Source organism: Pipistrellus hanaki (genome assembly GCF_964339955.1).
Source record: "Pipistrellus hanaki genome assembly, chromosome: 3".
NCBI lineage: Eukaryota > Metazoa > Chordata > Mammalia > Chiroptera > Vespertilionidae > Pipistrellus > Pipistrellus hanaki.
The window spans coordinates 133687604-133711973 of NC_140505.1; the positions used below are offsets into that span (position 1 = coordinate 133687604).

At 36.8% G+C, this 24370-nt stretch overlaps 2 protein-coding genes across 2 annotated transcripts in view; both read right to left on the reverse strand.

Annotated features, from left to right (window-relative positions):
* Positions 1-2646, reverse strand: part of MSRB3 (methionine sulfoxide reductase B3) — a 179959-nt gene extending 177313 nt beyond the window's left edge. Inside the window, exon 1 of the mRNA XM_084877613.1 lies at positions 2551-2646. The gene's annotated coding sequence lies outside the window, so the exon portion shown is untranslated. The remainder of the gene's footprint in view (positions 1-2550) is intronic.
* Positions 2647-5873: 3227 nt separating this feature from the next.
* Positions 5874-24370, reverse strand: part of LEMD3 (LEM domain containing 3) — a 74604-nt gene continuing 56107 nt past the window's right edge. The window contains exons 5-13 of the mRNA XM_084877587.1: positions 21104-21183; positions 20872-21017; positions 18289-18390; positions 17774-17876; positions 17000-17178; positions 10751-10832; positions 8466-8571; positions 8298-8376; positions 5874-8071 (exon numbers count right to left, since the gene is read on the reverse strand). Of these exons, the coding sequence (XP_084733713.1) occupies positions 7908-8071; positions 8298-8376; positions 8466-8571; positions 10751-10832; positions 17000-17178; positions 17774-17876; positions 18289-18390; positions 20872-21017; positions 21104-21183 (1041 nt within the window). The 3' untranslated portion in view covers positions 5874-7907. The remainder of the gene's footprint in view (positions 8072-8297; positions 8377-8465; positions 8572-10750; positions 10833-16999; positions 17179-17773; positions 17877-18288; positions 18391-20871; positions 21018-21103; positions 21184-24370) is intronic.

The following is a 24370-nucleotide window of genomic DNA, read 5'->3' on the forward strand; positions in this document are numbered from 1 at the left end:
ACCCTCACCCATTCTCCACGACAATCTGCTATTCTCTTCCCTAAACCAAATGGCTCCATGTTCACATAGTATTATTCCTGTTCTCATTGTTTTTAGTTAATTGCTTAGAAAAGTGCTCCTCAATGTTTATTTTTCTTTTTCTACTTCATTGCATTGAAAGAAAAATATAATTATTGCACAATGCACTGGTTAAATGGAGGAGGCTCCTTAAGCAGCCTTCCAGAGGTAACTTCAAGTCCTGCTGCCACTCTAAAGGCAGATATCTTCATACATCTGAAACCCATTTGTGGCACATCAGTTGGGAAGTTTTGTTCCAGAATAGCTGTACTACCTATGTTCTTCTGATAGGAACTCTTCTCCTCGGATGTTACTAGGGTGCTGCAATTCAGATGCTGGTAGTGATAGAGAAGCCCAACTCTAATTATCAACTAAAAAGAGAACCCTGAACAAAATAAGCATCAGGAAACTTCTCCTACCTCCTTTGTCCTGGAGCCATAGCAGGATTGAACTTCAATAAAACAACTGAATAGGTGCTGTACTATTGGGGCATACAAAATCTTTGTGAAGGATATCCTCTCCAAGTCCAGTAAGTAGGAAGCAATTGAGTGACTCCCACAGCATGGAGGTATCCAGTTGTTAAAGTCTTCGAAGATACTACAAGCCAGGGTGGTCTGTGCCTTTTCTCATGAGACAGAGTTGTATGATTCTTAGGCCCTGATATCGGTTACATTAAGACTTTTACTTTTTCTCCTAACTTTTTAATACTTTTAGTGAATGACCAACTTTCCCTGAGAATTTGTAGACACTTCTTGGGATCTTCAATCAGAGCACATAACACTTATCCTATATAATAAAAGCCTAATATGCAAATTGTCCCCTCCACTGGGAGTTTGGCCATTTGACCAGTTGCTATGATGCACACTGACCACAGGGGACAGATTCTCCACTGATAGGTTAGCGTGCTGCAGGGGCTGGTGGGCTGGATTGGAAAGTGAAGTGAGGTGAGAGCCATCAGGAAGCTCCCAGGGTTTGGTCTGAGTCCCAGGGGGAGGCCGGCAGAGGCGGGAACCAGGAGGGACGGGGTGGCACGGGAGGTTGCTACGCGTGATCTGAGAGCCGAGGACTGCGCAGCCCTCAGCAGCCTGTGGTGTTCTTGGTGCGCAATTATAATCTTCAGAGCTGCTTCTTTTTATTAAGCTTCACTAACTACTCCAGGAGAGTGGGTAGCACCATTATGGGGGGACAGGCCAGGTGCGCCTGCCCAAGGCCAAGGGACGGCCTTGGGCTCCCAGGGACTCAGTAGAGAGAGGAGCGGGCCTGAGTAGAGAAATCAAGTCCAAAACTTGAAAGGAAGCGGGAGGCAGTGAGGGATGGAAGGCGACAGCTGCTCAGGGGCCTAGAAAAGCTGCCGGGTGGGGGCAGCTGAGGAGCCTGTGCCTCTCCCATGGGACAGGCTCCGCCCCTCCCTTTCCCTGTGACCCGTCACCCCAGCTCTCCTCCGAGGCCCCACCTGGGCTCACCCTACACAGCTCCACACCTCTGGCATAGCCCCACTATGTCCCGCCCTGCACAGCCTTGGGGAGCTCCGCCCCTGGAGGAGAAAGGGGGAGGCTGCAGATAGGAAGGAGGGGGAAGAGCAAGGCCCACCAAGGGGGCAGGAGGAGGGGGAAGAGCAAGGCCCACCAAGTTAGATGGAGGGGAGGGAGGGAAGAACCCCACAGGACTGGGGGCAGAAATGGGTAGGGAAGGAGGGCTTTGCGGAAGCACTGCCCTTGGTAGAAGCAGAAATCCTGACCCCATTTTACAGACCCCAGTGGAGTGTGTATGTGTCTCCAGCTCATATCTTTCTCAAATATCTCAAAATTAGAAACCCAATCATTTGCTAGAATCCTCCCCCTGAATATTCCATAGGCATCCCAATCTCAAAATATCCAAAAATTCAATTTATCATCTTCCCCACCAATTTGTTACTTATCATTTGTTCTCTGGTAGAAAACTGAACAACAGTCTCTCTCAATATCCAACTACTCAAGTCCTTTCTCTATTTTTCATTCTAACAAATCCTCACCTAAACTCACTTTAACAACTAAAATCCAAACTTCATAATGTGATCCATGAAGACTTTGAAAATCTGATCAGTGATTACCTTTCCTGTCTTATTGCTTTGTACTCAGTCCTTCAATCATAAAAAATGCTTGTAGTTTTTTAATGCATTAGGTTGCTTCTCATCAATTTTTTTTTTTTTTTTTCATGTACTCTCTATGCCTAGATAGCTGCCTTTCCAACCTCAGGGGCACATGCAAGTCTCCACCCATGAAAGAAAAGATAAATCTAAGTACACTGATTCTACTGGTTTTAAAATCCAAGAATCAATACAATGACTCTATCTCCCAGTAGAGGCTCTTAGGTGTAAGGTGCATTTCTAGTCAAACATTCTCCAGTGGAGCTTAAAGGCAGTAGGCATGCATGCTGGACCAAGAAAACAAGCATCCTGGATATTGTTTCTTTAAACCACAACTTCTGGTTTCTAACTATTTTGTTCTTAGGTACCTGTTCTTGAGCATCTTTTCCAAAAGAATGGCTGCCAAAATTCTGCTTGATTTAGCATCCTCCTATGAGTCATCTGGAAGAAGTGACTTGCTGAGATAAGTCTAGGAAGAAAGGGCGAAGAAGCCATGTAGGTGACCAACAGTACAGTGCTGTTACTAGGAGCAGGCAGGAAAACCACAAGGTCAATCTGATCAAGGGAAATGTTCTGACACATAATACATCAAAACATTGTTCACTTGAAAATCACAACTGTCATTCATACAGTGAATACAAGGAAAGTATAACCAAGTTGCAATATCAGGCTTCAGTTCCCAAGTTATTCAGGACCCATAGACCAGCGTTTTTCAACCGCTGTTCCGCGGCACACTTGCCTGGTGTGCCGTAGGTGCAGACAAGACAAGAATTTTATAATTTTTCACTATTTTGTTTACTTAATATTTCATAATAAAGTAATTATAAAATACTTTCTTTGTGTTTATTTGATTCCTATTCAAGAGAATTACTTTATATATAGTCAATATAGGCACAGAGTTAAATTTTTTAACATTTTCTAATGGTGGTGTGCCTCGTGATTTTTTTCATGAAACAAGTGTGCCTTTGCCCAAAAAAGGTTGAAAAACACTGCCATAGACCAATGAGTACAAAGAGGGATTGTGTAATATCTCAGGTTTCATATATTAACTTTTAGGAGCTCATCACAAGAATCAAAGCTCTCCTGAGAGCTCAAGGGAAAGAAGACTTATCAGTGTGTTATACTAATTAAAAACAGTGTAAAGTTCAACTGAATTAAAATATGGCTCAGCTATTATTACCTCATCTACCCTAATGTCTTCTCTATTTATTAAGATCACTAGTGGCCCGGTGCACAAATTGGTGCACTTTGAAAGGAAATTAATTAGAAGGTGGCCAGCAGGGTAGGACTGGGCGAGATAGGCTGGACACACTCTGGAACCAACCTCCCCAACCAGCCAGACCTGGGGTGGCATCATGGTTCAAAGGGTGTCTGCAGAATGACCCGGGTCCCTCTGGAAGGTGGGGTCCCTTGGCCTGGCCTGGAAAGTCTGTGGGGACTGGGCCAAAACTGGCTCTCTGACATCCCTGGAAGGGTCCCAGAGTGCGAGTTGGTGCTTCTGCACAGCTCCTGTGTTGAGCATCTGCCCCCCTGGTGGTCAGTGTGCATCATACCTACCAGCTAGTTGGCCAGTTGCTTCATCATATATATATACTAGAAGCCCTGTGCACAAAATTCGTGCATGGGGTGGGGGGTTGTCCCTCAGCCCAGCCTGCACCCTCTCCAATCTGGGACCCCTCAAGGGATGTTAAACTGCCACTGGGATCGGATCTAAACATGCTTCTCACAATCCAGGACTGCTGGCTCCCAACTGCTTGCCTGCCTGCCTTCCTGATTGCCCCTAACCACTTCTGCCTGCCAGCCTGATCACCCCCTAACCACTCCCATGCCAGCCTGATTGATGTCTAATTGCTCTCCTTCCAGCCTGTTTACCCCCAACTTCCCTCCTCTGCCAGCCAGGACACCCTTAACTGCCCTCCCCTTCAGCGTTGATCACCTCCAACAGCCCTCCCTTGCAGACCTGGTCCTTCTCAACTGCCCTCCCTTACAGGGCTGTTGACTCCCCTGCTGGCCATTTTGTGTCCACATAGGGGCAGCCATCTTGTGTGCTGGAGTGATGATCAATCTGCATATTACTTTTATTTTTATTATTTTTTAAAAACAAGTTTTTTCTTTTTTTAATATATTGATTTTTTTACAGAGAGGAAGAGAGAGGGATAGAGAGTTAGAAACATCGATGAGAAAGAATCATCGATCAGCTGCCTCTTGCACACTCCCCACTGGGGATGTGCCCGCAACCATGGTACATGCCCGGAATCGAACCTGGGACCTTTCAGTCCGCAGGCCGATGCTCTATCCACTGAGCCAAACTGGTTTCGGCTGCATATTACTATTATTAGGACAGAGGTCTGGTGCATGGTTGGGGGCCAGCTGGTTTGCCCTGAAGGGTGTCCCAGATCAGGGTGAGGGTTCCCTTGAGGTGTGGGGTGGCCTGGGAAAGGGGGCTGTGGTGGTGTGCAGGCCAGCCATGCCCCACTGTCGACCCAAGCAGAGGCCCTGGTATCTGGAATTTATTTACCTTCTACAATTGAATCTTTGTAGCCTGGAGAAGAGCCAAGCCTCCTGCTTGCTCCATAACTGCAGCCATTCCTCTTTGGATTTGTTTACCTTCTATAATTAAAACTCTGTATCCTTGAGTGGAGACCTAGGCCGACCAGGGCAGGTGGAAAGCTTGGTTTTTATGTTCCCAGGAGCAACCCTAGCCTGCTCTCTCCAACTCCGTGGCTGTTGCCATTTTTCTTGGGATTTATCACCTGTAATTAAAACTTTGTATCCTTGAGTGGAGCCTAGGCTGGCCAGGATGTGTGGAAAGCTTGGCTTCCTCTATTGCTAGGGAAACCCAAGCCTCTTAACTGCTCTCTGTGGCTGCAGCCATCTTGGTTGGGGTTTATTTGCATACTCGCTCTGATTGGCTGGTGAGCGTGGTTTGAGTGGAGTGATGGTTACTTTGCATATCACTTTTATTACAGTAGGTAGGATATAATATATATAATATATATGTGCCTCTCTGTTCTCCCAGAATTTCTTCTGCTCTTTTATCTCTCACTATATTTTCCACACTATATTTTAACTTATCTGCCCAATGTTCTGCCTTTAGTTCAGCAGTCGCCAAGCAGTGGTCTGCGGACCATTGGTGGTTTGTGAGGTCCAAAAAGTTGGCGACTGCTGCTCTATACTATAACCATCTTGAGGAGTGATTTTGTCTTTTCATATCTGCACCCCTAAGATATACAAACTGTTAAATCTATCAATTTACTGAATGACCAAGTCTTCTTTTTACTTGATTAAACCATCAAAAAATCTAAACCATTGCTACTCAAAACCCATTAACCATTTGTTTATGATGAGATGGGGAGTATGAACCAGAATGTTTAAAAGAATGGTTTCTTTTTTTGAGTAAGTCTTGCTTTTTAAAAAATGTCTAGTTAAATTAAACTGCTTTAGTAATGCAGCTGATTTACATTCTTGCCCCACTTTGATCAAAACACTTTTTAGAAAAAGATATTTTTCATAAAGAAAAGTAAAATGCTAAGGAATAGGTGGTTAAAATTAACTTTAGGGTCTTTATCCATCTTTATAAAACACACATATATTTACAGATACTCAAAAAGATGTAAAATAAAGACACCTATTTTCACTGGTAAAAAATAAACAAAGACACAGGGCAGTTAAAAATTTTTAAAAGCCAACACGCATTAAAAAAAACCTAATAAACTTTTAATTTTTTCCTTTTTTGTAACAGGACAAGTAACAGATTACATCAAACTTCAGAACTTCTCAAATATCTAATTATTATACACATTCCCATCTGTCTTGCAGGGAGGGATCTTGGTCAGAATAACAGTTTCAGGTAAAATAAGCTGCATAATAGTATATATTACAATAATAAGTGTACAATGTTTACATGAAGTATGTTTTATAAGCAAGATAAAGATGTATCTGCATCAAAATGCTATCTTTTAAAATGCCACAACTATTTTTACATTCATTCTTGCAACAAGTCACAAGATGGGGTCACTAAGCTCAGATAAATCACTATGATGCACATAAAATGGTTATTTTATATATTATATATATTTATATTTTCACACGTTAGCATCTGAGACATAAACTGAGAATTTAAAATTTATTCTCTTCAGATAACAAATCATTTTTATTCTTCATAAACATAGTGCCCACAAAAGCACATAGGTAAGGCACAATAGGGTTTTCTGTTACAGAACAGTGTGCATCATGTTTATTTAACCAGAAAACGTGCATTATCTGTGCAAGTTCATGCTGCAAAACCAACACATATACAATAAAAATCAAAAAGGAAACTGAGCTTTAAACAAAATAAAAATTGGTACAACTTCAGCTGTTTCACATATTCATTTGGACTGACAATGATATATCAACAGTTTATTTAAAAAAAGGAAAAAAAAGGGGAAAAAAGCCAGTTGTGGACATTACAAGTAAACTTTGCTCCACAACTATTTTAATCTGAAATCAAAAACAGTAATAAAGTAACTTTACTGAAACAAAGTAAATATCGAGGCACAAAGCAATAGTCACTCGTGCATTTACTATATTGCAAACTTTTCATGACCCAAAACTGTAGATATAACTTTTCAGATACATATTTTGCTGAAACAATGTGCCCTGCTTTAAACTTGACATATACAGGGGAGCTAATATTTTATTAAGTTATAAATAGATTGGGAAAATGACTTAATCCCAATGGTACTATATCGTTGCCCTAGTATTTATAATAAATACAGCTTTTCACAAAATACTTTTCCAATATCTGCCAATTGCTTCTTTATTGCTCACATAAATTTGAAACCATTACAACTGGTATCGAAACTTTCACACAAAATCATACTCAAGACATTTTTATATAAAACCTATAAAAGATACTTTAAACTTGTATCTAATACTTCCAGGGTTTTGGCTGTTTGATCTATGTGATAGTACAGCCATATGTATATATATATATATATATATGTGTGTGTGTGTGTGTGTATACACACACACATATATATATACATACACACATATACACATATACATATATATACACTTTATGAATAAAATAGGAAGCTTATTTTACTGCTTTAGTGCAGACATCCTCACAAAACAAGACTACTTTTGCCACCACCAGCAATTATACATATATACAAAAGCCAGTTTAAGTACATGTACATCCAATTATACTTATATGTAACCACTAAATCCAAATTAGTTATCCCATATTCCAGCTGTAGCAAATGAATCTCTTACAAGCAATAGGTTAAATTGGAAAATGAACAGTTTTACCACATTAGCCTGTAAGGATCTATACAGGTTACTGTATACAAGAATTCACAACATTAGTTCACAGGAAATTATGGAAATACAAGCCTCTTTACCATGCTTTTGTGTGATTATCAAAACACTTTTTGGTGCAAAAATACCACCACCACATCTGAAAATACATGTAATAAAGTCAATGCTCCTCATGCAAAACTTTAAATGCAATGGCTTAAATGAGCTCCAAAAAAACTGAATGAAACAATTATTTACCTACTCAGCATTGCTGCCTCATTGCTAAGTCCTTTTGGAACTTTAAGATTTCTGGAACGTTCAAATAGAGCTGTATTCAATAAAAATATTACATACAAAAAGCATTTAAAAAGGAAGACAGGAAACCAAACTGGAATTTTTCTATTGTAAATAACAGTTCTAGGAGTGGAAGAAAGTCTTTTCAGGAACCTCCTTGAGAATTGGCTAAGCCAGTCCGCAGACGAAGATGAGACATAGAGTTCATATGTTTATTTGATGGCTTCAAGGGAGTGTTGCAAGTAAGAGCGTGGGGAAAGCGATGGTGATATCTATCTAGTCGTAAATATTTTACTGTAACCAATTTCCCTGTTGTAAGATAAAAATAGTATTTTAGATCTGTAAAAATGTGTTTAACAATTTATAGAAAAACTGTGGTAAAAACATTAAACACAAGTTAACATAATCTAAAATTATTTGTGTAAAAATGCTTAACTTAAAATTCTTTAATTTAAAATCTTTAATTTAAAATATACTTTAAATAGTAAGCCATAATTTATCTCTTCAAAATGTTGATAATACTCAAATTTCTTACCATCAAACCAAGAGCCATGCAATGCCTTAAAAGCTTTCCCAGCATATTCTGGAGACAGACATTTAACATATACACAACCCTGCGATATTAAAATAAGAGAGAAAGAACAGTCTTAGTTAAATAGCAACAAATTCAAAATGTAAAATTCAATAGTAAAAGTTACTTTACCTCACGTGAATTTTTGTCTACGGCAATATGAACAATACCATCGTTATCACTGCATTTTTCTAAAATTGCTTCTTGAATTGCCAAATGCCACTGATCCCCTATTTCCCTAAAAATTAATGAAAACAAAAATCAACAACCATATTCATACTCAGTATGCAGTCTTTTGTCTCTAAAACATACATATCCTGCTAGAATGGGGATTCTTTAAAGAGGTAGTAGCAAATAAATGCTTGATACTAGTAGGTAGATTTAAAAATATATATAATAGTTTTCAGAAGCTCAGCCCTTTTCTCACTTTCCAGTGTAAGAATGCAGAGTTGGGACAAGGAAGGATAGAGGAACAAATGTGCTGTCATTTTTATGTTTAAAATCCCATGTCCCTATGTCATTTCTTTTTTCTTTCTAATTGTGTTAATAATCACTTTAATGAGTTGGGGTGGATCGGTAAACATTGAATATTATTTTTTAATAATATTTTCAAATTCCTAAACCTAAGGAAAATTTTTAGTAAATACAGTTAAGTCCTCACTTAACAATGTCAATAGGTTCTGTGACTTTTAAGTGAAATGATGTATGACAACCAAATTTATCAGAGGCTAATTAATATAAACAGGAGTTACGTTCCTACACTTCTCATCAATGTTATAAAATGGCATTAAACAAACTGAACAAAAAGATGTTATTCAAGGACCCACTGTAATGTATTCTGAACTTCTCTTCTCCAAAATAATTAGGGTAATACAAGACAAAAATAGTCACCTGACAAAAATAGTCACCTCAATATTAAGAGAGTTTTATAATATCCCGCTGCAGCAATGTAAATTAAGATATAGATTTTGAAGCAGAGGGGAAGGCGGCTACATTTTAAATTGTAATCTTCATCTTAAGTAATAAAATACTAGACTGGCAGTGATTTCCTACCCATTAAGATATGAGGTAAAATTCCCAACAGAAGGATTACCATCTTGCTAATTATTTCTATCTCTGCAAAATAGAGGCTGTGTATAGCAGTGTTTTTCAACCTTTTTTGGGCAAAGGCACACTTGTTTCATGAAAAAAATCACGAGGCACACCACCATTAGAAAATGTTAAAAAATTTAACTCTGTGCCTATATTGACTATATATAAAGTAATTCTCTTGAATAGGAATCAAATAAACACAAAGAAAGTATTTTATAATTACTTATGAAATATTAAGTAAACAAAATAGTGAAAAATTATAAAATTCTTGTCTTGTCTGCACCTACGGCACACCAGGCAACATCTCGCGGCACACTAGTGTGCCGCGGAACAGCGGTTGAAAAACGCTGGTGTATAGTATACTGACACTGCTTCCCCACATTTCTGATTTTGCTGTCACTTATTTAAAATTTCATCATATTAACTATTTCTCTTTTTATTTATCCTCATCTGAGGATATGTTTCTTATTTTTAGAGAGAGAAGGGACTCCCATACTTGCCCCAACCGGGGATCAAATCTGCAATGTGCTCTGATCAGAAATCAAACCCAAAATATTTTGGTGTACAGGATGACACTCCACCAATTGAGCCACCTGGCCAGGCTCAACTATTTCTTGAAATAAATGAGTTATTAAATGTAACTTATAGGCATTTTGTATGTAATTAATTCTCACTGTGAGGATTAAAACAAAAAACAGAATGTCATATCATTCATTGAACAGATCAGCAGTTGCCTCCTGGAAGATTATTATAGCTTATATGTGACATATTATGGATTCTAGGTAATAACTTTAGACTGCTATTCTCTGGATGCATGTGCTGCTATAATTATATACACAGAAACGTTTCTCAACTATTAAATGGACAGAAAAGTTTTTCAAATATTACATGGATAAAAAGGGTTGTGCAAGGGAAGGCATGTAATAATATCTTTGTAGAGAATTTTTACAAGATTAGAAATTTTAAAATAGATATTTTTATCTCTATTGCACATTGAGGCAAAGAACATAGGCATACATGACTGATACATTTAATAAAGAGCACTGTTTGTATGGTGTGTGTTATTAATTTGACTCAAGCATTTATCTGCTATGTGAGTAAGAATTATAAAAGTTTTACAAATCATTATACATCTGGGTCTTTAAGCCAAACCTGTGGTTGCAATATAACAAAAAGAGAAGAGAAAAATATAACCTTTCTGTAGTTAGAAATTAAGAAGGAAAAGAGATTTTTTAATTACAGCCATAGTATTGTAAGAATACCATTGATTTTTCAGCCAAATATACCAAATAAAAATTACATATACCCCTGATCATAATACTTACATAACTGGATCAAACATATTTCGAATCTTGAGACACGGCGTCAAACTATTTGGTGGTGAATTTCTTCTATCTAAATGAAATGCTACAAAAAACAAATTAGTTTTACTATTTTCCATTATTCCAATTTATTGAAAAGGTATTTAATCATTCAATTCATCCAAAAATATTTACTGTGTATTTTTACTCTGAGGCAGACCTCTGGATGTTAAGGTGAATAAGATTGTAATTGCTCTCAGAGAATTTAGTTTAGTGGGGGAGACTTGAAAAATAGTGTTACCCAAGAAATCATAATTGTGGTAAAATCTAAGAAAGAGCAGTACAGAAAGCTCTCTAGGTAACTTAAGTTTAAGTCTAAAAGTATCAGATAACACGTCAGCAGGGTAGTGACATTTATGCTGGGACCTAAAGAATAAATAAAAATAGGCAAAGTGAAGAGAGGAGTAAAGTGAAGCAAGAAGGAACTTGGTCTATTCAAGTAACTAAAAGACATCCATTGTGCTAGAGTGAGGACAAGAGAAAGATAAACCTGAAGAGAGAGATGTCAGATTGCTCGGGACTATGTAGGTCACAAAGTATTTTAGGGATTACCATAAGTGCAACAGAAAGCCACTCAAACATTCTCAGGAGAGGAATGATTAATACAATGAGATCTGTCTTTTAAAGTTACAAATTTTAAAAATAGACAACCATATGGAGTATAACTTAGGTGGAAGCAAAAATGAACACCAGTTAGAAGGTTATCATAACCCGGCCAGCATGAATCAATGGTTGAGCGTCAACCTATGAACCAGGAGGTTACGGGTTCAATTCCCAGTCAGAGCATATGTCCAGGATGTAGGACCTGTCCCCAGTGTGGGGTGTACAGGAAGCAGCTGACCAATGATTCTCTCTCATCATTGATGTTTCTATTTCCTCTCCCTCTCCATTCCTCTATGAAATTAGTAAAAATATATTTTAAAAAGGTTATTATAGTTATCTAAGAGTGAAATTATAGTAATGTGGATAAGAAAGGACAACAATGCAGATGTAAATAAATGGATAGAATTGGGATCTATTTTGGAGTAGATCTGATGTAACTCATTTAAAAATTCCCAAGTGGAGGAAGATAAGAGAGATTATGGGTGACTCCTAGATGTATGGCAGAACAACCAAGGAAAGGTGTCATTAATCAGAAAGGAACACCAAAAGAGAGGTCAGTTTGGAGAGACAAGATAGTGAGCTCGTGCATATGTTGAATTTGTAGTGCCCATCTCCTAATAGAGAAGTAAGCATATAGCTAGGTATAAGAATCTGAAAACTAAAACAGAATACTAAGTTCAAAATATAAATATAAATTTGGAAGTTATTAACATATATGATAAATGAAGTCACAGCAAGAAATCAGTCAGGGAGATAGGTAAAATGAGAAAAGAAGATGGCCTTGATAAACTTAACACCTAAAGGTAGAAATAGAAAAGATGACTGAAGAAATTGTCACAGGTAGGAAGAAACCAGAAGAAAATGGCAAACCCAAAGCCAAAAGAAAAAAAGTTTCTAGACAGGCTCAATTGTTAACAGTTTTAAGTATAATAAGGACAGAGAACAAAAAAATCCATGAGATCTACCAATACAGAAGTTTGAGAGCTGTTTCCTTAGAATGAAGGGGATGTAAAACAGACACGAGTCAGCTGTAAAATAACCGAGAGGTGAAAAAGTAAAGACTATGAGTAAAGTGTTTAACACTATTTGACTGTAAATAGGTAGTAGCTATATGACAACATAGAATCCAACACTGTGTTACAGATGAAAGAGACTACAGCATATTTAAATGATGATGAAAAGATCCAGTTGATGTAGGGATGTAAAACAGTAAGGGAAGATACTTGAGAAGACCCCAGATCAAGAAAGTCTGTGAACCTCTAGTATCTTAATAGAATATAGGTTCTGTTCTTAGATGATCTTTTAATTGTGGGCATTTAAAATTGCCCTTGAAAATTCCAATATTGGCCTGGGCCATAAGGGGATGAACCAGAGGAAAAAAACACTCATACTACCTTATGCTAGCTTAGACACAAATTTCCACTAGTCAGAAAGTAGTCTCAAAGATGAAATTGATTTTTAAAATAAATGCTTTGTCTCACTAACAGAACTGTAATCACTTCCTGAGCAAAGTAAAGATATAGCAGTTACTGAATGCTACATTTTAAATACCTTCTAATAAAGGCTGTTAATTCCAAACACTACATCTGTCAGAGGGTAAATAGCTCTCTGATTCCCCAGCAGGTATTGTTCGATTTTAAACTGGTGCTTTAAAATACCTTTAGAAATACTAATATTATATAATCATCTAATTTATAAACAACTACCTTTTAGAAATTGAACTAAAAATTCAATAAGGCCAATTATTTAAAAATACTATTAAATAACAACAGCTTGTAGTGGTAGTAAATTCATACGACTACTATAATTAAAAACTCTTCAGCCATGTATCTTTATAATTAAATCATAGCATTTATAAGGGGAGAAACATTAAGTTTATTAATACATTAAACTACCTTTTTACATAAACTAACAAAACCCCTCAGTATACAGCCAGATTTATACAGCATAACATTTGTTAAGATACATTTAAATGAAAGCAACTTATTTTATGTATTAATATTTTTTAAAAGCTACATCAGAATCACTTAGTTACATTTAGATAGACTATATATTTAATGGCATAAAATTAATACTAAAACTAAATTCTATATTAGAGCCACATGAGGCAAAAGATAGACAAGGTAACTCAGTACTTAGCATGTTTAATACACCAAAACTTTGATGAAATATTAATATAAAAAATACTAGGGCCCTGGCTCAGTTGGTTGAATGTCATCCCATGCACCAAAAGGTCACCGACTCGATTTCCGGTCAGGGCACATACCCAGGTTGGGGGTTCAATCCCCAGAAAGGGGGTTGCAAGAGGCAGCCAATCGATGTTTCTCTCTCTCTCCCACTTCCTTTCTAAAAATAAAAACATTTTTTAATTAAAAAGTAGAACACTTTAAAAATTATATCAATTCACGTTATTGTATTACATGAATTGCATAACTGACAAAGTTGTGTTTTATCACACTTGAACAGTCTTTTCCTAGCTAAAGAAAATGACAAAGTAAAAATAGCAGTCTCAGTTTTTAAATCTTAGTTTATAGAGCATCCAATTTAACACAAAGTAAATCATACTATTATAAATATGTAAGAACAATATGGATTATTATTTGGGCGAGAAACTGCCTTTAGATTTGTCTTGAAAATCTCATTTAAAAAACAAGACAAACTATTGTATTTTTAAAATTCCTATGAACAAAATAATGGCCTTTTCTAGAACCTCAAAGGCATACATAAGTACTAATTGCTAGCTCTATGAAGAAATCAGGCTAAGTCTCTAATCCTATTATTAACAGGCATTTAGGTAATCAGATCTGATTGGCTTTGAATTGTTTCTACTGTCAAAGGGCCCTTCTGCATGCACCCTTTAAAATAAATAGTTTAGTCCTCATTGGTTTGGCTCAGTGGACAGAGCATCCGTCTGTGGACTGAAGGGTCCTGGGTTTGATTTTAGGTCAAGGGCACATGCCCAGGTTGTGGGCTTGGTTCCCAGTAGGGGACGTGCAGGAGGCAGCCAATCAATGATTCTCTCTCATCATTGATGTTTCTATCTCTCTTCCTCTTGCTTCCTCTCTGAAATCAATAAAGATATTATTTAAAAGAAAAACAACACAAAACACCCCAAATAGTTTATTGTTTAGTGCCATCTTTGGCAATGTCAAAGCTTCCTATTTATGCCATGATTATATTAAGCTTATTATTCAAACTCTTTAACAGTAGAAATTAGAAAAATGGGATCTTATTGTAATTTCAAAATAATTTACTGATCTTTCCCATAAAAGCTATGCTTAGCAAACATTGATGAATGTGCTTTTATCCAACAAGATTAAAGGAAACTCAACTCACCACTAGTTCTGAAATGTAAATTAAACTAACCATGAGATATAATTTTTCCACTAATCATTAAGATTCAAAAAATTCAAGTGAGGTAACAGGTATCACTAGTAGAGGTTTGGTTACATGAGACAACCAATTACCAAACCTTCTTATATACTTACATGTACACACTTTTGTAACTATGCAAGCATTAAAAATATACAGAGAGAGATGCTCAGAAAAGCTATATGGCATGAGGGATATGCAGGCAAATAAAAATTGGGAAAAGGAGCAATTAAAAACTTATAATTCCATTTAATGTCTTATATATATATATAGCATTATATACGTAAAACATACACACACACACACACACACACACACACACACACATATATATATAGATAAAGCATATGTGTCTTATCTGCATAAAAATTACAGGGAAATGCAATTAAATCTTTAATAACTAAGTTGCTTTATTAAGTAAAAAAGGAAAAAAATTAAAGTAATGTATATAGCATTCTACTACAGAAAAGACAAATCATTTAAGTTTTTATAAGCCAGGAGAAAGTGGAAGGACATATAAGGAGCTAGCACGAATTCCTTCTATGGGATGAAACTAGGAGGGAAGCCTTGCTTTCATACCTTGTTCAATTGTACTATTTTAAACTAGTGGCTTAGTGCACCTATTTTAAACTAGTGGCCTGATGCACGAAATTTGTGCGGGGGGTGGTGGTGGTGGTGGTGGTGGTGGTGGTGAGGGGGGTTCCTCTCAGCCCAGCCTGTACCCTCTCCAATTGGGAACCCCTTTGGGGGTATCCTACTGGCAGTCAGACATCCCTCTTGCAATCTGGGACCGTTGGTTCCTAAGCACTCACTTGCCTGCCTGATCGCCCCTAATTGCCCTCCCCTGCCAGCCTGATTTCGCCCCAACTGCCTCTGCCTGCCTGATCTCACTCCCAACTGCCCTCCCCTGCCAGCCTGGTTGCTCCCAACTGCCCTCCCCTGTCAGCCAAATTGGTTCTGATTGGTCAGTTTCTATGCCAGTCAGCGTCAAAAGCTCCGCATCCTAGGCAGCCATTGGTTCCTCACACTTCACTGACATTTGGTTCTGATTGGTCAGTTTCTATACCAGTCAGTGACTCTGGGACTAACAATGGGGCCTGATCAGAGAGGAAGGACTTATCAGTAGCCAGGGTGGAGGCCTGGAGAGAAATGGAGGAGCGGCTTCTGGCCAGACTGGGAGAGAAAGCGAAAGGCAAGGGCTGACCAACAGTTGCCACAGAGGCAACTTGGGATCACGCTGGGGTTCTTTTTCCTCAGCATTACAAAGGTTTCAGCATTCTGAAGAAAGGGCTGTGCATAGATGAGGAGTCTGTGGACGAAAAATATTTTTGATAAGCATTGGGGGTCAGAGGAGCTTCCAGTTGAAGGAGCTAGAAGACTCTCCTCCTTGACCAAGGACCTGTGTTTTATTAAACACAATTTGCCCAAGCTAGGTGGAAATATACACTTCAAAGAGTATGGTATCAAAGGGTTTTCAGAGATTGTCAGTTTTGGGAATAGCCTACAACTGCTCAGGTGTTTGGCCAACAAGAGGCAATAAAACGCCCTGAGCTGCCCTAACCGGTTTGGATCAGTGGATAGAGGGTCAGCCTGCGGACTCAAGGGTCCCAGGTTTGATTCCGGCCAAGAGCATGTACCTGGGATGCGGGCACATACCCAGTAGGGAGTGTGCAGGAGGCAGCTGATAGATGTTTCTCTCTCATTAATGTTTCTTACACTCTATCCCTCTCCCTTCCTCTCTGTAAAAAAAAAATCAATAAAATATATATATTTTAAAATGCCCTGAGCTGTCTGGCAGTTAACAATACCATTCAGATTTGAGGGGAGGGCCTTTTAGCCATTTCCAACAGGTAAACTACATGTGACTCAAGCCTGTTGAGCTCCCCAAGCTTCACCAACCTTTTGGTAAAACTCTTGTAATTATTACAGGCTGGAATTGGTTCTCGGCAGGATCAGTCCCTGCTTCTTTATTCAGGCCTCTCTCTGGCTGATTCGCAGCCCCCTCAGCAGTCAGTGCTGGGGCACCGCGCCTGCAGCGGCAGCAGTCAGAGCTGGGTTGATCTGGCTATCCAGTCTGACTGCAGGACTGACTTCCAGTTGGTTGAGCCTCGGTCGTCTAATATATATAAAAATCCTGCCACGACCCAGGATTTTTACATATTAGAATAACATAAGACTTGTAATTGAAAATAACAAAACAAATTTATGCTTGAATATTTGTGGTTTAAAAATACATACCTTGACCTTGCCATACTTTTGAAGGTATTACTAATATTTTGTCACAGGACGCAGAAGGTTGGATCCACCGCCAAACTAGAAAATCCGCACCACCTATTCTTCGTGTTTCTGTGCGAACTCTAGACTCGTTAGCAGCAAGGAAGTCAACGGCTCTATCCCAGACTTTCTTCATTCTTTTTCTAGTATGTAAAAAAAATGATTATCATCTTGGCTTATTATTTTTTCAAATATTAATAACTAAAGATAGTGTTATTGTTAATTCTGACTGTTCTTATTACTGAATTTCAAACTTTAGAGGTAGAGCATAAGCATCAGTATTTTTGCCCTCTTAATTTCCACCGAACCCTAATGTGTTACTAGGGTTAAGAAAGCTGCTCTAGCATATGGCATCATAATTATTTTCAAAAAGTTATTGGCTCTCTTATTTTAAAAGCTTTGTTAACAAAAAGTATTTAAAAATATGACTAATAAAACCTCATTGGCCACTATCTCTGTTTCTTTATCAAGATGAAAGGAAGATAGAAATTGACAAAAAAGAATCCGATGTAACAGAATGAGAATGACTTAGAAATCTAATTACCTATTTTGTCACTCAAAATCAGGAAGGTAACAGAAGAGAGCTTAGAAAGAGAAAAGAGTTTCAAATACAAAAATAAAGCCTGCACAGTAAAAACAGGTCTAGTTGAGAAGGGTCGCGACCCTCAATATAATTTTCACAACTATAGAAAACACCAACATTCTTATTTACTTTAACTCATAATGCTTTGAACACACCTGTCATGAGGCAGTATTAAGGAATCTCGTACATGTGGAATAGGCATGAAAGGTTGTAAATCTTTGTTTTCTTGGCAAGCTTCATTGTGACTTCGTAAAACATCTGAAAATAAACACATTTACAAATGAAATCAATCACTGGTTATCATAATATAGTTTATCACATAATGGCTATTCTAAAAAATAGTTTAGATTTTTTTTATTTTTACTTTTTTGTTAATCCTCACTTGAGGATATTGCTTTTCAGAAAGTGGAAGGAAAGGAGGGGGAAGGAAAGAAAAAGGGAAGGATGAGGAGGAGATAAAGAGAGAGAGAGAAAGGAAGAGAAAGAGAGAAATCGATGTAAGAGAGACACATGAACTGGTTACCTCATGCACATGCCCCAACAGGGGGTGGGGATCGAACACACAACCCATTGTCCTTGACTGGGAATCAAGCCCGAAACCTTTCTGTGCCCGAGCCAATGCTTTAAGCACTGACCATGGCAATAGTTTAGATTTCTAAAAATACTATACCTATAATCTTTATCACCATATCATACATCTGTCTTGTTTCCTCTTCCTCTTTTGTCCAGCGATATTTCATGTAACGCAGAACAATACCAACCATCACCACACCTGCAATATTCATATATTTTGCATTTTAAAAATTTGTGGTCAATGACATTCAATAACATTCATTGCAAAAAAACAAGAAAACTCATGACAGTTTCTACAGTGATTATTTTAACTGCCAAAATGAGATAATGGAATGTGCATTTAAGAAAGTGGGTTGATCACTAATCTAATCGTATCCCATAGATTACAATAATTCATCTTATTATTTACCAGAAATTCTGCAATTTTAGTAATAATTTCCCCTTTCACCCAGAAGTTTGTATATAGAAGAGTATTTTTTTTAATTCCAGTGAAGGACCTTTTTACTTTTTATTGTTTTATTTATTGTATTTCTAATGTTAGTGCATTGTACATAATATTTCTATTTCTTACAATTTATTGACACTCTCTTTGTGGCTTAATATTTGATAAGTTGTTATGAGTGTCCCATGTGCATTTGAGAATACAGGGTATTAAGGTATAAATTTCTTATATAGTCATGAGATGTACCTTATTGATTATGTTGTTTATGCCTTATGTATACTTATTTATTTTTGTCCATTTGACCTGAGAGGTGTGTTTTAAAGTTTTTTTATTACTGGCGTGCTTCTATTTCTCCTTGCATTTCCTGCATTTTCATGTGTAATTCTTTAAACAATAAAGAATTAAAAAAAAAAAAAAAAAAAAAAAAAGAGTGGGTTGAATTAGCTACATAATTGAAACTATATAGAAAATTTTAATATTAAACATAATCCAGGTTTAACTTAATCTCACTTCTTTTGTTATGTCAACAACTGAACTGTTCTTTATAATTTTTAAAGTTTTTTCAATGTTTTAAAAATTTGTTAATAATTGCAACATTGAAATTCTAGCTGTTGATTTTTTTTTTTTTTTGGTTAAAGTTTTTTTTATTTTATTTGTAAAAATGATTGTTTCTTAGTCTAGTATTTAAGAGTTAGGCTATGTAATCATGATGACGTTTGTAAAGATGTGTTTGTAAAAGTGAATTTTTGCTTGCCAGGGAAAGGATACTTTCAAACCATCACGTGTAGAATGAGCATTATGTGTTCAGCATGGGCATTTTTTTCTTCTTTTTTCTTTCTTTAGTCAGAATTACTATGCTATGTCTTGTTGAAAAGGTGTTCAAGATCTTAATTGTGTTCTATTGGCCCCTTTAAAGTGACTTAAGATATTTTTCTTCTAGTGTGAGGCCTCTCACATGCCCCACACCTAATCTTTTCTTGGGATTTGTCTCCTCAAATAATTAAAAGAATAACTTATTGGTTTGTGAAATAGTTCTTGTTATTCATTCGTTAAAATCCTTTAGGAGACCAGGAACTTCACATCTTTGGAGACCAACGAACCATTGAAGTCCACATAACTGACTGGGCAATCCTTTCTATGGTCCCTTCTGCCTCTAGTAATCTTTCTATGAAAACCTCAACTTCTTGGCTATTTCTTTTTCTGTTTTATCCCATATATCAGTTCTGATAAACTGGGGTGTTCACTGCAAATTCCTGCTCACACTGTGGTAGAACTGGGCCTAATATGCTACCATCAGAAACAAATGTTCTGAAATAGATTTCTTATTTTTTGGAGGTGGCTGAGAGGTGACTCTATGTAGAACAAAGGAATCAACCATTTAAACTGGCTTGATAAGTTCAGCCAAGTAACTACTTGCCTATTTCACTTTTCACTAAATTAGCCAGATATTTCACAGAACTGAGTAAAATAAATAAACATGGCACTTCAGCACTTAATTTTATTCTATCCTCATTTTCTACTTGGAAAGTGTTCATAATGCAACCATCAAGTAATTGAAAATGGGTTTATAAACATTTGCTTCATATGACAAGATAACCAGTAGAGCTTAATCTTTTTCCAAAGATTTCTCCAAAACACGAGGACTGCCTTAAAATGTAGGTCATTGGTAGCTATTAATTTTTGAAAACAAAAAAACTGTTTCACGTATTTTTAACTTTGCAGCTTTAAACTACTAGAAAACTGAATCTATTGGGATTAAACATACTATACCTTACTTTTTAGATAAATTAATTTATTTTTGAGGGACCTGGACAAAAAAATAATTTCATAAATTCCTATTTTCAATCAAAATAGTCATATAAAATTTAGGAACCTAAATAAAAATTTTAATTCAGGAAATAATTTTTAAAATAAAAAATTATTTTAATAAGTATACATACCTTGCCATAATTAAAGTATTTTATTTAAAATACTTATATTTTACTTTTAAAAACTAACCTTAATTTTTATATTTTCCAGTTCTATTTTAAAGTAGATTTCCACCTATGCACTATACCTGAGTACTTTTTTTCTAAACTGATGCTGACATTATTTTAAAAAACCTATATATTATTATATCTTAGAGGAGTTTTGGATGTGATTTATAATAAAATAAATTATCAATCCTAGCATTTAGTGAAATACGGACACAAAAATTGTAAGATACAATGTATCTTCTTTGTCATCTTAACAACTTACCTAAACATACCAACAATAACCTGTGAGTGACAGTAATAAAAGCGCGCCGAAAACGACACCAAAAAGACATTAGCGGTCTTGTGGACTGTAAAAACTGCACATCAGTTACATTTGTCAGTTGTTCATCAGGGCCATCGCCGACACACCTATTTAAAAATAAAGGGAGAATTTAGAAGCAAAATCACTTTTGATACTACAAAATGATCAAAGTAAAAATTAAGTCCTTTATTACCTTATTCCAACATCTTTTCCATTTTCAAAAATCCACTGTAATGACATGTTAAATATATCTTCATATTCAGGACCTAAATTCTAATAAGAAAAATAGAGAACATAACTAATTATTCTTAATAGTTCACATTTATTTGACTCTTATAATTAACATACTTTACATAATACTTTAAACTATACTGCATAACAAAAAGTATTACTCATTACAGAAAAGTAAAAGGAAGAAAGTTAGCATTTCCCCACCACTCTAAGATAATTATGGTTAATATTTTGCTATGTTCTCTTTTTGTTTTGTTTTTTACATTTATAAATGTGTTTTTTAATATCTTTTTTTTAAGTATCATCAAGAGAGTGAATTAGCAATTTTTTTAAATTTTACACTATTTTTAGATGGACAAATGACAAAAAATTCAGATGTGGCCATTTCATGGACATTTTCTCAAAAAGTAAGGACATCAAGACTCAAGAAAAACAACTGACGATATATTACTAATGATAAAATTCAAACTCTCAAGTGATAAGTTGAATTTTTAAAAACTTGTATCCATAACTATGAGATTGACAACTTCACAATAACTTGAAAACTCCTTACAATGAGACTGGTGTGATATTAATGAACATGACTTTGGGGTATGACATAATAAAATATGTCAACATTTGGAAGACCTATATAACCAGTAAACCAATATCTTCCAAATGACCAACGCATAAGTTACAAAATCTTGTACAGGTAAAAAAATCCATTCTAGTGCAAAACAGACTAATGGACTTTAAAGGCTAAGAATGAAAAAGTTTAGACATGGTTTCATATTCCACATTGCAACTAATCTTTAAGAAACTACTATTTGTAGAATTTTAATGTGGTATCAAATAATAACTATAATTATTTAAGTATCAAAATACTTTTCCCTGAAATAAATCAGTCAGAGAAAGATAAGCATCACATGATCTCACTCATATGTGGAATGTTAATGAACTGAATAAATCATGCTCAAAAATAGACCCAGTGTCATATTGTTGAACTTGGGAGGGAAGGCAGGGGAGGGTGAGTGGGAAGAGACCAACCAATGAACTTGTATGTATATAGACACAACCTGTGGGCACAGACAATGGGGTGCTGAGGACCTGGGGAGAGAGGGGGGAAAAGGATGGGAGCTGGCTGGAAAAGGTTAATTGGGAGCAAAGCAGGGGGTAGGGGACCTTATGTAATATTTTCAATAATAAAGATTTTTTTTAAAACTTTTCCCTGTTTTGACTACATTATCTGTATATGACTAAATTTTATTATGTATTTATACCAAACCACAACATAACAGATCAGAAGCAGATATGAGAAACCAGTTGCCTTTTCCTAAGCTATATACACATTAAATAAATTTGCAAAAGGGAGTCAAGATGGTGGCCGGCAGGACAGCAATGAGGGAGAGAGTGAGAGTGAGGGAATGAAAGAGGAGTATGTGGACGTGTGGTGTGGTGTGTGTGTGTGAGACAGATCATGCAGGAAGGAGTCTCAGGGGTTGGCAGACTAGACTATACTAGACAGGGAACTCTTGCTATGGCTGTAAGTACTCCCAGGGCTACTGGCTCTAGCTCAGAAAACATGCCATCTTGAAGAGGAGAGCTGCTGTGACTAGGAGCCCAGCCTCACCACCACCCAGACTGAACTCAGACACCATCCCAGACACTACAGCCACTCCTGCCAAAAAACTGCTATCTCATCTGCAGACCCACAGACACTGGGACCACAGCTTCCCTGACCTCAGACACCTGTGAGCCCTGAGTGCACTCCCCTCCCACTTCACCCACAGTCCCTGTGCAGAACGTAGGTACTCTGGTAAGAGCAAAATGGGGAGCCAAAGAAACAACCCCCAAAAGGGGGGGAAGGAGAAATGGCCAGAAAAGAAACTAAATGGAACAGTGGCTTTCAATATGTCAGAAAAATAATTCAAAGTAAGGATCATACAGTTCCTAAACCGGCTGGATGAGAAATTCAAGAACTTATGGAAGAATCAAGAGGAAATCAAGAATGATACAGTTACAATAAAAAACACAATGGAAGGTTTCAATAGTAGGCTAGAAGAAGTGGAAGACCAAATTAGCGAGTTAGAAGAAAAGGTGGTAAAACACACTCAATCTGAACAGCAATTGGAGAAAAAAATTAGAAAGCAGGAGGAAAGCCTAAGGAAGATTTGGGACAACATGAAACAAGGCAACATACATATAATTGGAGTGCCAGAAGGACAAAAAGAGGAATTATTAGAAAACCTATTTGAAGAAATAATGACAGAAAACCTCCCTGATTTGGAGAAGTTAAAAAACCACAAGGAGTCTCAAACAAGAAGAAGCAAAAAAAGACCCACACCAAGACACGTTGTAATTTCAATGGCAAATGTTAATGACAAAGAGGGAATCTTAAATGCTTCGAGAGAAACAGAGTTACCTACAAGAGATCTCCCATAGATTATCAAATGATTTCTCAACAGAAACACATCAGGCCAGAAAGGAATGGAAGAACATATACAAAATGATGCAAAAGCAAGGGACTGAAACCAATAATACTCTATCCAGCAAAGCTAGCATGCAAATTGAAGGGGAAATCGGGCGCTTTGCAGAACAAAAATGGCTAAAGGATTTTATCACTACCAAGCCAGTAATGCAAGAAAGGCTAAAGGGACTGTTGTAAAACTAAGAAAAAGAAGAACACAGGCATAAAGAATAAAAATGGCTATAAACAAGTACCTATCAATAATCTTAAACCTAAATGGATTAAATGCTCCAATCAGCCAAAACCGGTTTGGCTCAGCGGTAGAGCGTGGGACTGCAGACTGGAGGGTCCCGGGTTCGATTCCGGTCAAGGGCATGTACATTGGTTGCGGGCACATCCCCGGTAGGGGGTGTGCAGGAGGCAACTGGTCGATGTTTCTCTCTCATCGGCGTTTCTAGCTCTCTATCTCTCTCCCTTCCTCTCTGTAAAAAAAAAAATCAATAAAATATATTTTATTAAAAGAAATGCTCCAATCAAAAGACATCGAGTGCCTGAATGGATAATAAAACATGACCTATATATATGCTGTCTACAAGAGACCCACCACAAAACAAGGGATTCATACAGACTGATAGTGGAGAGGTGAAAAAATATTTTTTCAGGCACATAAAAATGAAAAAAAAAAAAAAAAGCTGGGTAGCAATGATTGTATCTGACAAAGTAGACCTCAAAATGAAGGCCATAACAAGAGATAAGAAAGGTCACCTCATAATACTAAAGGGA